General features: G+C 41.4%; 3 protein-coding genes across 3 annotated transcripts in view; all 3 read left to right on the top strand.

Moving 5' to 3' along the window:
• Nucleotides 1-502: 502 nt before the first annotated feature.
• On the top strand, nucleotides 503-1,760 carry LOC308407487 (transcription factor HES-2-like). The gene is made up of 3 exons (XM_080899137.1): nucleotides 503-607; nucleotides 718-901; nucleotides 1,012-1,760. Exons 1-3 carry the CDS (start codon nucleotides 518-520, stop codon nucleotides 1,335-1,337), a joined length of 600 nt encoding a protein of 199 aa, XP_080755263.1. The 5' UTR covers nucleotides 503-517; the 3' UTR covers nucleotides 1,338-1,760.
• Nucleotides 1,761-9,485: 7,725 nt separating this feature from the next.
• LOC308408027 (transcription factor HES-2-like) lies at nucleotides 9,486-10,855 on the top strand. Its single transcript, XM_080900076.1, has 4 exons — nucleotides 9,486-9,611; nucleotides 9,721-9,816; nucleotides 9,932-10,019; nucleotides 10,115-10,855. Exons 1-4 carry the CDS (start codon nucleotides 9,522-9,524, stop codon nucleotides 10,438-10,440), a joined length of 600 nt encoding a protein of 199 aa, XP_080756202.1. The 5' UTR covers nucleotides 9,486-9,521; the 3' UTR covers nucleotides 10,441-10,855.
• A 597-nt stretch (nucleotides 10,856-11,452) lies between these two features.
• acot7 (acyl-CoA thioesterase 7) overlaps nucleotides 11,453-13,508 on the top strand; it is a 58,732-nt gene continuing 56,676 nt past the window's right edge. The window contains exon 1 of the mRNA XM_080898731.1: nucleotides 11,453-11,758. Coding sequence (XP_080754857.1) covers nucleotides 11,709-11,758 — 50 coding nt within the window. The 5' untranslated portion in view covers nucleotides 11,453-11,708. The remainder of the gene's footprint in view (nucleotides 11,759-13,508) is intronic.

Here is a 13,508-nt window from a genome sequence, read left to right as displayed (position 1 = left end):
GCTGTTTAACTTTGATGGGTCTTATAAAAACATGCTGACTTTACTTGTAGGAAGTGCTTAATACAAACATAAACAAAATGATACATAGGCAACTTTTAATAATTAAAGTTATTAACTAACAACGTCACGAAAAGAACAATGATACACCGTAGATAATTACAATGGCGGTTGTCTGCCTAAGAAAAAAACAAGTTTTCATACCCTGCACTTGTAATTTGATCTTGGATAGACGTTGAAGCCTTAAATATTAAATGCAGTAAAACGCAGCAGCATCACGAAACTCCGCATACCAACATACAGACGCGGGGGGCCAGATGGTCCAGACAGGATTTCTACTCGTCTCCCAAGGGCCTCGCCCCCTGTGTCATGCCCCCGCTGCAATGGCTTGTGTTCCCTCCCCTCTGACGCTCCGGCTCCACATAAATAGGAAGCTCGCCAGCTCAGCGGCACACTTCAGCTCAGCCGCTCAGGAAGCAAGCATCTCCCGTCAAAAGCACAACAAGAAAACGCAAACAGAATGAGTCCCAGCTTCACTACTGAGGCCAGCCAGCCTCTCCCTGCAAGGTCCACCGTGGCCCAGAGAAAACAAGCCAACGAACTTAGAAAGGTAAGGAGAAGACGAACCACTACGCAGCTGTTTGTTTTGTTTCTGGAAATGTGTTCTGCGTTAACCCTATCGGTACAGCCTAGTAACAGTGTTGAAATTATTTTTTGTAGACTCTTAAACCCCTGCTGGAGAAGAGAAGACGAGCTCGCATCAATGACAGTCTCAATCATTTGAAGAGCCTGATTTTGCCCCTTGTTGGCAAAGATAACGCACGCTACTCCAAGCTGGAAAAAGCGGACATTCTGGAAATGACAGTCCGCTTCCTCAGAGATCTTCCTTCCACCCCAGTCAAAGGTGAGCATTATCTCTACGACATGCATAGCACACTGTTGTCCTCCAAGTTTTTAACACCCTTCTTGTGAAAATCCCAGCCACTGATCAAATATCTCCTGTCCTCTCTCCAGACTCCGCAGACAGTTACAGAGAAGGTTACAAAGCTTGCCTCCAGCGTGTTTCCGCGCTGCTTCCCAAAAGTCTGGATCAGGACGCGTGCCAACGGGTGCACGACTTCGTCCAGCAGTCCATGTCTGCCACCGTCACTCCAACCTGCCTGAACTGCTGTGCCCAGAGCTCCAGGACTTTACCTCAGATCCAAGAGAAAATTATGAGCCTCAAATCCAGCTTCACCTACAGGCTGGAGACTCAGCACCGCAGCAGCAGCGCAGTGGCTCCAAGCAGAGCGCAGGCAGACCAGCAGGCTGTCAGCGCTGCTACGTGGAGACCTTGGTAGATTAGATGGACAGTTATCTCACGCCTGTTTATTTTGTGCTGTTTACTATTTGTACTAAATCAGTGGTAGTTTTAGTGAGTACGGTGAAGAAGAATTGTTGGAGCTGTATATAAGTTTAAGTCATTTTGCGTTTAATGCTAGAAGACTCGAGCACAGATATCAAAGAAACTGAAGGTTTTGAACTTAAAAAAATGCAATCCTCTTTGGGGTTTCAGAGTTACGGGTTGTAGACAACACTTTTGTAAACCCCACGGGTTATTTTGTTTGAGGTTTGCACGGTTGACTTAAATGTATTTTGGTCTGTGCAACAGAATAGTCAGTAAACACTATGTGTTAACTAGGATGATATATTATTTATGTACGACAAGACACGTTTTATGACATTTCTGTTTTGTCAATGACAAAATATTTTCAATAAAAGTATGCTCGACAAAGATGTTTATGGTGTTTGATCGTTTTTGTTGCGGTGATTGAAGGACCTCAAATTTATCACTGACCCTGGATGCCTTAATGAGACGATTCTGGGTGAAATGAAAGAAGAAAAAAGGCGCGCAAACGCACAAAGCCACAGGTCATCCAGAGCCCATTGATGCTGCTGAGCAGCTGCTCTATTGTTGCTGATGTAAGGCGCCGCTCTAGTTGCCGCGAAATCTGTGGGAAGAAGTACTGGTTGTGTCACAGGAAACACACTGAGATTACTGTGGGAGTAACAACAGACTAGACTACTCAAAAAAAAAAAAAAAAAAAAAATATGTATATATATATATATGTGTGTGTGTGTGTGTGTGTGTGTGTGTGTGTGTGTGTGTGCAGTGTATGTCTTGTATTGCTTTTAAATAATGTATAACCTTATTACAGAAAAACCATGAAACACCTTTTGCAGAAAACGCACTTGGTGTGACATATAGATGGTAGATGTAATCCCCGTGCTTTATCTACATTCAGTTTGTGAAAAGAGCAAGCCGTTTATAATTATGTTTTATTCAGATACAAATAATAATATAAGAGGTTTTACAAAATCTTGCAGAAATCATATTGTGTAGAAATTTTGTTAGACCTGCATGAGCTCAAAATGAGGAAAATTCGGAATCTAAGAGGAATTATTAAGTTAACTAAAAATTTGTTTTCAACCAATATGGTGACAGCGCATAACCTAAAGCATCAATGTGTCTTTTTAAAAAAAAAAATGAAAAAGAAGCTGGTGAAGAGCAAAGATGGTTGTACTTTATAGAGATGAAATATGCAGAAATTTATTTGAAGAATTTATTTTTGCATTTGATGTTTTTCAGGTGTTTAAGTTAAATTGTTTGTTGCATATAGCTGCTGGTGTTGTAGCATTTTCTTTTTTAATTAGGAGAAGGATATATACTGCCGAATGTATACAGTTGGAAATTTAAATAAAACATTGTAAAATGTTTTCTTAAAAACTAGAAACTTCTATCTGCATTTTTAAGTTTGCATCACTTACATGTCAGCTTTCCATATGGTATTTTTGACTCTTATAATAATGCTTAATCAAATTTCTGACCACTATTTCATGCATAATTCTTTTAGTTAGAACATATTTGGGGGTCCTCCTATGGAGTCACATTACTGCCAGTACTCCGGTTATAGAAAATATTTCCTGGGGACATCTCTCATATCAATGGATCCTTTGCACATTTTCTTTTGCCACGAATCCACACACTTCTATATGTTAGAGATCACTAGACCTATCAAAGGTTTAAACAGCCTCCAACTGCCATGTGATAAAAACAAATTAGTTATTTGGCGCCTTTTCTAGAACCCCTAATACTGATTTTAACAATTGGAATATGAACTTATTATTTCATGTATTTCATCTATTTTTCCCCATAAATGGTGACTTTGAAAAATGTTTACCTTTTGTATTTTGGTCTCAGACTTGGAAAGACTCGGGTGTTTTCTCTATTTTCTGATAATATATCAGAGAAAACCTCTCAGTTGTTTCACCTGAACTATTATGCTGTTTCTCCATTTCATAGCCTTGAGCTACATCCATGAGTGTTAAAATCTGATTTGATGATAAATTATTTTGACACAAAGTGAATCATGGGGCAGTATGGTGGGGCAGCGGTTAGCATTGATGCTTCACTTCAAGAAGGTCCTGAGTTTGACTCCACCAGCCAGCGGGAACCCTCCTGTGTGGAGTTTGCATGTTCTCCTTGTGATTGCGAGTATTCTCTCTGGGTACTGGGTACTCCGGATTCTCTCTGGGCGTGGTTTTAGCTCAGTCAGATGAGCAGGCAACCACATGCCTCATGGCTGAAAGCAGAGGGCCTAGGTTTGAGTGCGAACCCTGGCCCTTTGCCGCATGTCTTCCCCTCTCTTTTTCTCTCACAGCTCCACCCAGTGCTTCCTGCATAAGTTCTCTAATGACTCTGCTATAGTTGACCTCATCATTGATGGGGATGACAGGGAGTACAGAGAACTGACCATAGGTTTTGTGGACTGGTGCCAGCAGAACTGCCTCCAGATCAACAATAGAAAAACCACGGAGCTGGTGGTAGATTCCCACAGGCACAAACATCCTCCACTGCAACCACTAAACAGCTGTACATTCAGGTTGTAGATAGCTGCAGGTACCTTGGTGTTCATCTGAACAATAAACTGGACTGGATTCACAATTCAGATGCTCTCTACAGAAACGGGCAGAGCAGGCTGTACCTGTGTCTTTTGAGGTGAAAGACCCACTCCTGAAGACCTATGACTCTGTGGTGGTCTCAGCCATCTTTTACGGTGTGGTGTGCTGGGGCAGCAGCATCTCTGCTGGGAACAGGAAGAGACTGAACAGGCAAATCTGGAGGGCCAGCTCTGTTCTAGGATGCCCTCTGGACTCAGTGGAGGTGGTGAGCGACAGGAGAATGGTGGATGAGCTGTCATCCTTGTTGGACATCTCCCACCCAATGCGGGAGACTCCAACAGCACTGAGCAGCTCCTTCAGTGGCAGGCTGCGGCGCTCACGATGTGGGACGGAGAGATTTCACAGGTTTTTCTTTCCAACTGCTGTCAGACTCCACAACATGGTCTCTGCAGATGACCACACACGTGCGGACAGACAGACACACACATCCAATACACCATGATAGCCTTCGCCCAGTCTGCCTTATGTGCTATATTACGAAGTGCAATTTCCTTGATACGACATAGTATTTAACCAAAATGTGCTTTTCTACAGTGACTTATCATAAAACAGATAAAACATCTATGTATTGTCCTTGTTTCTGTCACAATTAGTCACTGATATTATATCGGTGCAGTTTCGGTACACTGATACTTAAACTTGGTTATAGAAAGAAACCAAGAGAGACTCTGGCTTTAATAATGGATTGGATTTATATAGCGCTTTTCAAGGCACCCAAAGCACTTTACAATGCCACTATTCATTCACTCTGGTGGAGGCAAGCTACGGTTGTAGGCACAGCTGCCCTGGGGCAGACTGACAGAAGCGAGGCTGCCATATTGTGCCATCGGCCCCTCTGGCCAACACCAGTAGGTGGTAGGGTAAAGTGTCTTGCCCAAGGACACAACGACCAGGACAGAGAGCCCGGGGATCGAACCGGCGACCTTCCGGTTACAGATATGCTTCCCAACCCCCTGAGCCACAGTCGCCCCCGAACTTTAGACTGGGACACTTGGATATATCGTAAAAGTGATTTGTTTCCAGTTTTTAACAGAGCTTAAATTTACTTCCCAGTGCTGAGAACTCAATCTGGCTATGTTTCATGTTTAAACAATTATGAAGGCTCAAAATTTCAAAAGAATTCAAAAAGGAGTTTTAATCTATCTCTATGAGCTTTGGGGGGCTGGAACATGTGATATATTTATAGTATGATGATAAAATTTGGCGCACTTTCAATAAACACATTGATGTTTACAAAAATGGTCAAATACACTTGATAAAGTCCAAAAATTACAACTTGCTGATTTGGAGGGGGTTATATGGGAGGCTCATTGAATTTCCATGGAATTACTCATTTGGTGAGCAAAAGCAAAGACTTTTGCTTAACATTAGGAAGTAAATGTTTTGCCATTTTGCATAACCAAAAGAAAAACATGTGGCCAGTTCTGACATCCTGTTCTGATCAAACTTGTACATAAAAATAGAGAATGAATTCTGCTCTGCCATTAAATATCTAGCATTTCTAATTTATGTAGATGTTAGGCAGCACTTACCAGCACCAGCCAGTCATCAGTATATGCCTGCAATTCGCATAAATACTCTTTGCTTTCAAACGAAATGCACTAAATGGACATTATTGTGAACATTGCTGTGAACAGCTCCATCATGTCAGTCATAGAGTTAGATCCATATGTATTTGGACACTGATACAATGATAGTGTTTTTGCAATGATCCCTCTTTGCACTACCACAGTACATTTTACATGAAAACATTAAGATGTGATTGGAGTTCAGATTTTCAGCTTTAATAAAGGAAATGGGTACGTCTCTGCTGACCCCTCACATCCTGGACATACACTGCTCAAACTGCTGCCTTCAAACAGGCGCTCCAGAGCTCTGTTTAGGAACACCAGCCACCACAGAGACAATTTCTTCTCACAGGCTGTCACTGTGACGAACACAGTTAAATAACCCACTGTTATATTGTTCAGGTCATATAACTTCTGTGACATGTTATTTCTTACTTTTTAAAAAAAAGCTTTTCTTTTCTTTGCATGCAGGAAGCAAAGTAAACTGGAAGCAAATTCCTTGTTTGTGTGCACAAATGTAGCCAAATAAAGATGTTTCTGATGTTATGACCATGTGCCATTTACCCATTGTCTGCCTCTGAAATGAAAAAGTACTGCTTTATTAGTGTCAGAAGTCTTTACAAAAACCCTCCAATTGTCCCATTCCTATATGGAGTATTCTTGCACTAAGTTTCCTTGGCTGACACTGCGTCTACAATCCTCAATGTTGCCCATTTCTTTGTGCTTCTTCAAAAGAGCTTGAACAGCACATCTTGAAACCCCAGTCTGCTTTAAAATCTTTGTCTGGGAGAGACCTTGCTGATGCAGTGTCCTTCACAACCTCACCTTGGTAGCAGAGTTTGGCTGTTTATCACCCAGTTTTAGGTCTCTTACACAGCTGATTCTGACCATTAGCATCTGTTTGGTATAACTGGTTGATCACCTGACTGTAATCCTACAAAGTCCCTGAATTTGATCAAGTGTACCTATGAGAATTGATGCTGGTTTGTTTGTTCGCTCATTTTGTAAACTGATAAAAAATAAACAATCATTATTTATCTTTCTGAAAGCATTCTCTGTTTACAACATTTTTTCCACACCTACCCAAAACCTTTGCACATTACGAGAATTTACTTCCATTTGTTCCAATTCCAATTGGAACAAATGGAAAAATGTTACAATTCATTTATTTCTCCATAGTTATGACTTTATCATAGAACAGTTTATGATAACAGTCAGTTGTCATAGCACTTCACAGTTTAGGTGTCAGAAAAAAACGGCTTAAATTCTTATATGAAGTAGTAAAAAAGAGATTCATATTCATTCATATCACTACTCTTTAGATTTTTAACTCCCTGTTTGACGCTCTGCACTCGAGCAGACATATAGACGTTGTAGTAAGAGCTCAGTTTGGGGAGTTTAGCCTAATTGACACTCTTCTGAAGTAATTAACATTCATACTCTTTCAAACTTTTTTCAATTTTACATTCACCGAGAAATGATATTTTTACGTTTCCACCGAAGTGATAGCCTCCACTAAAATAGGTGAACTGTACATGGTTAGAGAAAAATACTGAATTTGGTGCTCTCCGTTGTTTGAGTCGTGAAAAGCATCGAATCTCGAGATGAGGCAAAAAGTCTCTCCACCCTTAATTCCCGTGAAGTGTTGGTACATTTCAGACAAAGGCTCGCTGTTATCGGTCTGCACAGATGGTTTGTCGACGCCGAATTTGATTGAAAACACAAAAGAGGACTCTAACCGTAAGAGCAAAACAGAGAAGAGCCGACCCCTCCCACCACCATCGTCCTGCAATCCCAGCAGGGCGCGAGGGGCGCGTGCAGCAAGTGTGCCTCTCAATTTCAGAACAGGGTTTGACATCGTTTGAAGATCTTTTGCAGGCTTCTGATCTCAATATTTTACCCCTTTAGTATTTATTTGTTTACATTTGAAGTTAAATGCTGAACTAAGATAGCTTCACAAATCGACCCCATTGCAATATTATACCTATACTCTATTGCGTTAAAAAATATTAACTCAAACTGAACCAGGTGGAAAGATAGGATATATATTATATTAGAGAATTTAGTAGTAGAATTGAGAATTTTACAGTCATATTTTATTTTATTTTTTCTACCACTGTCTCCGGTAAGACAAAATAATACTGCTTCGAAAAGATATCGACAGAGTCATGCACTCCTGCTCAAACATCTTTCATCTCTGTGAAAAGATTGAGCTTTGTTATGATAAACAACCATGTCACGATAGCGTGGACGCTTAAAAAAAAGAAAACAAAACAGAGGCAAGCTATGGGAGACAACTGCAGCATAGAGTAAAACGGGATAGATGCAAAGCTTCTTTCAGTTGGACCCTAACAACATGGACCTATTAGAAGCTTGCAGATGGGATACCCACGCCAAAACCCGCGTTGAGATCGTGTGTCGTGCGTGTGAGGTTTATAGAAAAAGAGCACAAATGTTTGGAACAGTCTCTCTGTGTGTCTGCGTGCGCGCGCATAGACTGGACCAGGAGACTGCTTACTCCGGATGCGACAGAGGTGCAGGAGGAGTATGTGGGGTGTGGGGGTCATTAATGGAAGTTGGGGGTTGGTAGAGTTGGGAGCTCTTTAACAGACAGCCATCTGGTCCCCGTGGCGCGTGCTGCGCGTGTGGTTCCCCAGAGTGCAGTGGTATTTGATGGGTTGTCATGCCTATCCAGTTTATATTTTAAACAATAACAATAATATCACAGTTATCACTTAAAGTTGGTTCACACTTGGCAGGACAGATTGCTGGGTTATTAAATACTTTTAGACTACGGACAGGTAACGGACAAAAACATTTAAAATGCCTTGTGAGTAAGTTACAACCTGGTGTCCTTTTATATTTTGCTATGGTTATTGTGATTTAATAAAATGCACCCACAGCACCCACCCTTTGTTTTTTCAAGCCCCCACCTCACTGCATGATGCGTTAGCTGTAGTGGGATACACCCTACAGGTAGAGACCTCCCCTGGGTAGAGACTGCATAAAAACGTCACATGCAAAACCATTGTTGTAAAAATCTAAGAACAGATGTTATTTGAAAGTAGCGTGGCTTGGGTATATATGCCTGGAGTAAGATTCTATATCCATGTGGACACTTTTTTTCTTGAATGCAAGCCTGGCCCCTGTGCGACTAATGCATGTGCTGCATCCTCTTGTTTTAAGTTTTTATTTTTTATTTTTAAACACACAGCTCCATGCAGAGAATATATGAAGAATATTGTGTCAGAATTGCACGCATTATATCCCAGTAAACGAACAGATTTGAACAGCAACAGGAAATTCAGCTGTAAAGAAAATCTTAATAATAGCCAGTGAAAAGTGAGAATACGGATAAAATGTGATTCTATATGCGTAGCTTGTTATATTTCACAGTTAAATCACAAAATAAATAATTCTATAGCCTGTATTTTCTTTCTAGGCATCTCCGAACACTGCGTCATTACGCACCAGTAGTGTTTTCGAAACAAAACAAAATTTAGTTCCATCAACTGTGTGAGAAAAAAATGAACCTATCTTTGTATTAAAACATCATATTTAAAATATGATGTAAAATATATGGCTTAATGAATGGATATTTGATGAATTAGCATTTGACGCGTCAAAACTGAAAGCTTCTTTACGCACAAATTTCCTCAGCTTTTTGGCACAGATTTTGTTTGGTCTATGGATCATAGCGCAGACACGCACCGCAGCTACGCTTGGATTAAAGTAAAAGACAGATGGTTATCTGACTAAATTTGATGCTTTTGTCTTGTTTTCGTAGAATGTGGGTCCCGTTCAAATCGTTTTGTGCCGGCTTGGGGGCGTACCCATGACGCACGGAAACCGACGCCACGGACCTGGATATATACCCCAGTACTTGGCCGTTAGAGGCACAACTTCGCCTATCTTGGTTTTGAACACTACTCTGGCACAAAGTCGACGCTGAAAATGTCTCCGAACATGACATGCGAAGCTCTCCAATCTTTTTCCCCAAAGCTATCTCTTGCCAAAAGAAAAGAAGCTCTTGAACTGAGAAAGGTAAGCAAAGTGGCTAAATTTAGTTTCATTTCCTTAAGTATTTTTTACCGCATACTTCACACATGTTGTAATGAATGAAAACTAAATTCTATGTGTCCTTTTGTTTCAGACTATGAAACCGCTAATGGAAAAAAGAAGACGCGCCCGTATTAACGAAAGTCTGAACCGCTTAAAAAACCTAATCATCCCCCTCACAGGCAGAGATGTAAGTTGTTTGAATTTACATTTTCAGTATGCTCACTTTGCAGATGTAACTGACTATAGTCAGCACAGCATTTTGACTCGTACATCTAACATCTTCTTTTCCCTTTTGTCTCCAGCACTCTCGTTACTCCAAGCTTGAGAAAGCAGACATCCTGGAAATGACCGTGCGGTTCCTCGGTGACATTCAACCTGCTAACGCTAAAAGTAAGTTAGCTATGACTTATTTAACCCTTTTATTTCTAAATGTATTAACAACAGATTAGATGAACATCAATCCTAACATTTATCTGTTTTTTCAGGTTCTGTAGAGAATTACAGGGAAGGTTTTAAGGCGTGCCTCAAACGCGTCTCTGTTCTGCTTCCCCAAACCAACTTGGATCCAGACGCACACCAGCGCGTCAATGAATTTGTCCAGCAGTCCATATCCGCCACCGTCACCCCAACCTGCCTGAACTGCTGCGCCCAGACCTCGATGACTTTGCCTCAGATCCATCAGAGACTCTTGAGCATCAAATCCAGCTTCAGCTCCAGGGTGCAGAGTCAGCAACGCAGCAGCGCAGCGGTCCCAAACCATGCGCAGTCAGACTCGCAGACTGCCAGCGCTACAGTGTGGAGACCTTGGTAAATTTTTTAAGTGGTCCTCCGACAGCTGTAAAAAGACTGTAATGTGTTTAATGTTGGGAATAATATTGAGAGAGCATTACCTGTAAATACACACAGTGATTAAGAGCTTGGATTCCGTGATGAAAAGCAACAATTCATCGTATTGGTTGAGTATTGTATACTCGTTTTGCGCGCGAGTCTTTTGTCCTGTACAAGCTGACAAGTGTAGACAGTCGTGTATATATGAATTTTTTAAAAATCTGCATGTATGTATACGTTCAATATTTAGTCCTCGTCGCGGACTAAGTAATCAGGGGCCATTGAAACAGCCCTGTAAGACCCAAAGGGTCAGTTTATGTCTGAATTTGCACAACAGACTTCAGAGTCCTGAATCTGTGCAGATGAACTTTGTAGACATAAAATGTCTGCAGTGAGTATCTCTGTTGGGGTGTGTTGTATTTTTGCTGTTTACAGCAAATTGTATTGTATATTTTGTACAATAAATGAATAAATAAACTAGTTAGATCTCGCTTTGTGTTTTTGCTTAGACTTTCTGGTCTTTTAAAGGTTTATTGATATGGATCGTTTATTCAGTAATAAAAGGAAAAACGCTCTTTGGACCATGACTGTGATTTTAACTGTAAGGACAGGGGCAGGACAAGGCACGCAGCAAATTTGCAAAGCAAAACTGGCAGTATGAACTGACCTATATTACAGGAAGAAAGCAGACAATGCAGCACCAATGTGTACATAAAAAAACGGAGTTTTTTGAGCTAAAACGTGGCGTAGAGAATTGAATGCATTTTTTTACATTAATGAACAAAGTATTATATGACACAGTTGTCAGGCAGATGTGAACAAAACTGACGCCACTGGCTGGGACGCATTTTGAGGTCAAATGCGCCCACAGCAGGCAGCATAAAATATTGCTCCTGAATGGATAGTTTGAGAAAGTGCGGTCTCTGCTGCCCCCCTCTGGGAGATTATAGGTATTGACATAGCTGAGGTTTCTGTTTCTCAAACATGCTTTTCTCATTTAACAATTTAGGAAGCTATGGAATGCAAAGGATCTTCTCTGGCTTATTATATCGATAATATAATAGTTTGTTATTTTAGGGCAATTTGAAAGAACAGATTTTGCAAAACATTTAGCAGATAATTTCTACGAGCTCTGCACATTTCCTCTAATCGAGCCATTTCGCAAAGACACTGCGACCACAGCAGCCGGCGGACGCCGGGAGAGTGATTTCCCTTCACATCACACACGAATCTCACTGCAACACGAGAACCATGTCGGCACCGCAGACGGGCGAGGCAGCATCCCCCCTTCAGATATGCAGGTAGGACGTTTAATAAGACACGTTTACACGAGTGCTACCTTCACACACATGCTAATAACGTGCTGCTGGTCGCCAAATGACGAGAACAACGCGGCTACCGGCGTAGTTGCGTGAGAGCTGCTGAGAGGACGATAACCCAGATAATCCGCTTCTGCTTCTTTTTATATTTTTGCGCAGACTCCATCGCCCGAGGCGAGTTCAGCCGCTGGTTCAAGATGTTTGACGTGTGCTGTTGTATAAAATACGAGACGCAGTTTTTTCAGGATGTTTAACGTTCGAGCTTCGTCAGAGGTGCGGACCATCTCAGCCGCGTTTGGCAAGTGATGACCTCAGCGCGGTTAGCTCATACAGAACAGGCGAAACACGGCCAAGGACGAAGGCCACTACCATTTTACCCAAAGTCCAAGAAAAGTAAACACTTTATCGCGTGAAAGTTTATCGCGTGACTCAATTTGTCTGGACATTAGTTTAATTAGTCCGCACTTTGCCCCTTTATTTATTTAATCAGATAATGAACAGATGTAGAGCCCAGAAAGCAAACAGCCATCTGTGATAATAAGGGCACGACTGCGACCTATTAAAATACCTTTCAACTGCGCGTAATTTTCCAGAGAATAGGTGGTAGTACTTGCGCCCGTCCGTAGATGGAGCCAAACTTCTCTTGCGCACCTCTGCTATGTCAGAAATATATGCCTACATTTAAAGAAAAGAAAAAAAGGAAAATAAAACATTCCCTCAAGTAAAAACACGAAAAACGACGAAAAAGACGGGAAAAAAAATGCACAATCAAAAGAAGATTTAAATTATTCTAAAACAGCAACATATGATACTTATATAAGTCACTATGACATCTATAGGACATTTAAATGGTAAATGGCCTGTATTTATATAGCGCTTTACTAGTCCCTAAGGACCCCAAAGCGCTTTACATATCCAGTCATCCACCCATTCACACACACATTCACACACTGGCGATAGCAAGCCACATTGTAGCCACAGCCACCCTGGGGCGCACTGACAGAGGCGAGGCTGCCGGACACTGGCGCCACCGGGCCCTCTGACCACCACCAGTAGGCAACGGGTGAAGTGTCTTGCCCAAGGACACAACGACCGAGACTGTCCAAGCCGGGGCTCGAACCGGCAACCTTCCGATTACAAGGCGAACTCCCAACTCTTGAGCCACAATCGCCCAGTTTTATAAGTTTTATAATCTTTTCTCATTCTTCACTGCTCAGTGTTCAGTTTCTGAGAAGTTTACCACGGTCTTCGGAAGACTTTCTGAAGCCAGACAGTATTAGTATTAGTATTAATGAATCATAACTTCAAAAGTATTTCTTTAAACATTGGGTCTGATCCGCCCCCCCTCGTGGAGGATGTCAAGTATTTCTGGCTTTGCATGATTGATGCGTTGAAACCTTTAGGTGACTGACCATGTGGGAGTAAGTTTCCAGTTACTGGGATGTTGCGGTAAGATGCTAGTAGTTCGATTGGATATAAACTTCTTTTCTGTAATCATGAAAAAATGTAATGTTTACAGTCATAATAATACAGTGATCATCAAAGATTATGGGATTATCTTTAATGATCACAGAAAACAAAGGCGACAGTCACAGGTTGGGTCAGTGAACATATTTATTTAAGCTTATGCTATAAACTCACACTATCTACTTCAGCTACACTACCACAAGCCCAAAACAGATTTAGCCTTGCTAAACTAACATGAAAACCATGTAATGTCTGAAAGCAAAGA

This window comes from Rhamphochromis sp. 'chilingali' (assembly GCF_963969265.1).
Source record: "Rhamphochromis sp. 'chilingali' genome assembly, chromosome: 12".
Lineage (NCBI taxonomy): Eukaryota > Metazoa > Chordata > Actinopteri > Cichliformes > Cichlidae > Rhamphochromis > Rhamphochromis sp. 'chilingali'.
This window is presented reverse-complemented; position numbering and strand designations above follow the sequence as displayed.

Coding starts and splice junctions, on each gene's coding strand:
- LOC308407487 (XM_080899137.1), top strand. CDS start 518: ATGAGTCCCAGCTTCACTACTGAGGCCAGCCAGCCTCTCCCTGCAAGG. Junction 608..717: donor AAGCCAACGAACTTAGAAAG/GTAAGGAGAAGA, acceptor TATTTTTTGTAG/ACTCTTAAACCCCTGCTGGA. Junction 902..1,011: donor TCCTTCCACCCCAGTCAAAG/GTGAGCATTATC, acceptor TCCTCTCTCCAG/ACTCCGCAGACAGTTACAGA.
- LOC308408027 (XM_080900076.1), top strand. CDS start 9,522: ATGTCTCCGAACATGACATGCGAAGCTCTCCAATCTTTTTCCCCAAAG. Junction 9,612..9,720: donor AAGCTCTTGAACTGAGAAAG/GTAAGCAAAGTG, acceptor CTTTTGTTTCAG/ACTATGAAACCGCTAATGGA. Junction 9,817..9,931: donor TCCCCCTCACAGGCAGAGAT/GTAAGTTGTTTG, acceptor TTTTGTCTCCAG/CACTCTCGTTACTCCAAGCT.